The 1,637-nt window shown below is 42.5% G+C and overlaps 1 protein-coding gene across 1 annotated transcript in view; it reads right to left on the bottom strand.

Moving 5' to 3' along the window:
• Nucleotides 1-1,637, bottom strand: part of TRMT61B (tRNA methyltransferase 61 homolog B (S. cerevisiae)) — a 101,168-nt gene that overhangs the window by 6,515 nt on the left and 93,016 nt on the right. The window contains 1 exon segment of the mRNA XM_006835283.1: nucleotides 6-16. Within this exon segment, the coding sequence (XP_006835346.1) occupies nucleotides 6-16 (11 nt within the window).

The following is a 1,637-nucleotide window of genomic DNA, read 5'->3' as shown; positions in this document are numbered from 1 at the left end:
GTTACAAAACTTCTACCTTTACAATTGCGACAGTCGCGATTAGTCATGATAACAGTTATTCACTACTGAATGTTACGAATTTTATCCCCATCTCTTTTCACCAGACCCATCTAGACAAGAAGACACCTATTCAGTGGGGACTCTTTCTTTCCCCCCATGCTCTTAAACTAAACTCCCTCTTGAAACCTTGTAAGCCAGTCACTTCGTGCCTTTTTCTTCCCCTCGTTTTGGGTAGACAATGTCTAAGTTGTCCATCCCTTTCTACCCTGTGTACAGAGGGGATAGCATTGATACTTGATGTGAAGACTCTTTCCCTCTCTGATGGTATTTAGAGTAACTACCGCTTTGAGTCTAGGTCAGGTTCATCAAATTGAAGCAATTTACACTTGTTTCCTTTATTAAAAAAAATTTTTTTTTTTTCACCAATCTTCCTCTAGTCGAGCTCTGATTATCGAGCCATTGAGGCTAGGTCAAATGGGTACTGTCTGCAAGTTTGGGTGTTCTTGTGCATCTCCCCTCACTTCACATGAGCTGGATCCTTCATTCGCAGCTCTAGCCCTCTGAGGCTCAGTCCTTTTGTATGGCCTCAAATGTCTTCAGGTCTCACCACACTTTGGACTGACCAGCCCCTTCCTCTTCTCTCTTTCATTTCCAGGTCACCGGGATTCAATGGACTGGGGTTGAACTCAGCCCATATCTTCATTGATGCTTTTCCTCCTCTTCCACTCACCAATAGACCAATGTGGTCGCCAGCAAGCTTACATGCTGGTTTGTGTATTCCCTTTGAGTTTCAGTCTTAGAGGGGAGTTTGTCCTGAAGGCACTTGATTTCTAGCCTTAATGTTTTCCTGGTGAACAGCTTGCTTATTCTTGTAGTAGCCATTAATGTGACATTTTTGTTTTGGGTTTTTCCTGATGATCTTTCTTTGAAGATGTATCTTCTGTCACTGTAGCTGTTCCAGTCTGCTTGTCCTTACTAGTGGGAATGTCCACCTCATAAGGTTCTGGATGGTACTCAGGATTCCACCTAAGGTTCTATACTCTGTAAAGGCTTTGTACGAGGCCTATTTCACTGGGCAAGTTGTAGAACCCCTTTTAGGAATTCCAATCAGTTATAGGCTGAATTTCTCTAATCATGTTTCCCAACATTCCTTTCTATCCCACTCAAGTGTCTATTTTACAATAGTAGGCAAGTGAAACTAATATTCATAATAAGGCAGTCAAGGATTTTAGTATTATTTACCCTCTTCAAGCTATACCTAGATCCCTGTATCCCAGAGCCCTGTTGTTCCAAGGTTGAATATGCATCACTATTTACCTCTGTCCCACTAGGCCATGCAAACCTGTCTCAGTGTTCCCTGTCTATCTTGTTCTTCTGCCTCCTCCCCACTTCTTGTATTGCCCTCCCCAACACCCAAACTAGACCCTCTTCCCCAACCCCATTGTGGTTACCTTATATTCCATTAGTTCTACCCTGCATTTAAGACAGTCTGTTTTATCCTGTAATCTCCATGACCTTCCCACCACCTGGATCTCTGTTCCTCTGTGTTTACCTTCTTTCACATTGTAATTGTTTTGACCATAGACTGACCTCGCAGATCCTCTATTTTTATAATGTTATTCTGTTCTTGACTCTTC

Source organism: Chrysochloris asiatica, unplaced genomic scaffold (assembly GCF_000296735.1).
Source record: "Chrysochloris asiatica unplaced genomic scaffold, ChrAsi1.0 scaffold00016, whole genome shotgun sequence".
In the NCBI taxonomy this organism is placed as follows: Eukaryota; Metazoa; Chordata; class Mammalia; order Afrosoricida; family Chrysochloridae; genus Chrysochloris; species Chrysochloris asiatica.
Note: the sequence above shows the minus strand (reverse complement) of the source record. Positions and strands in the feature narration are given on the sequence as shown.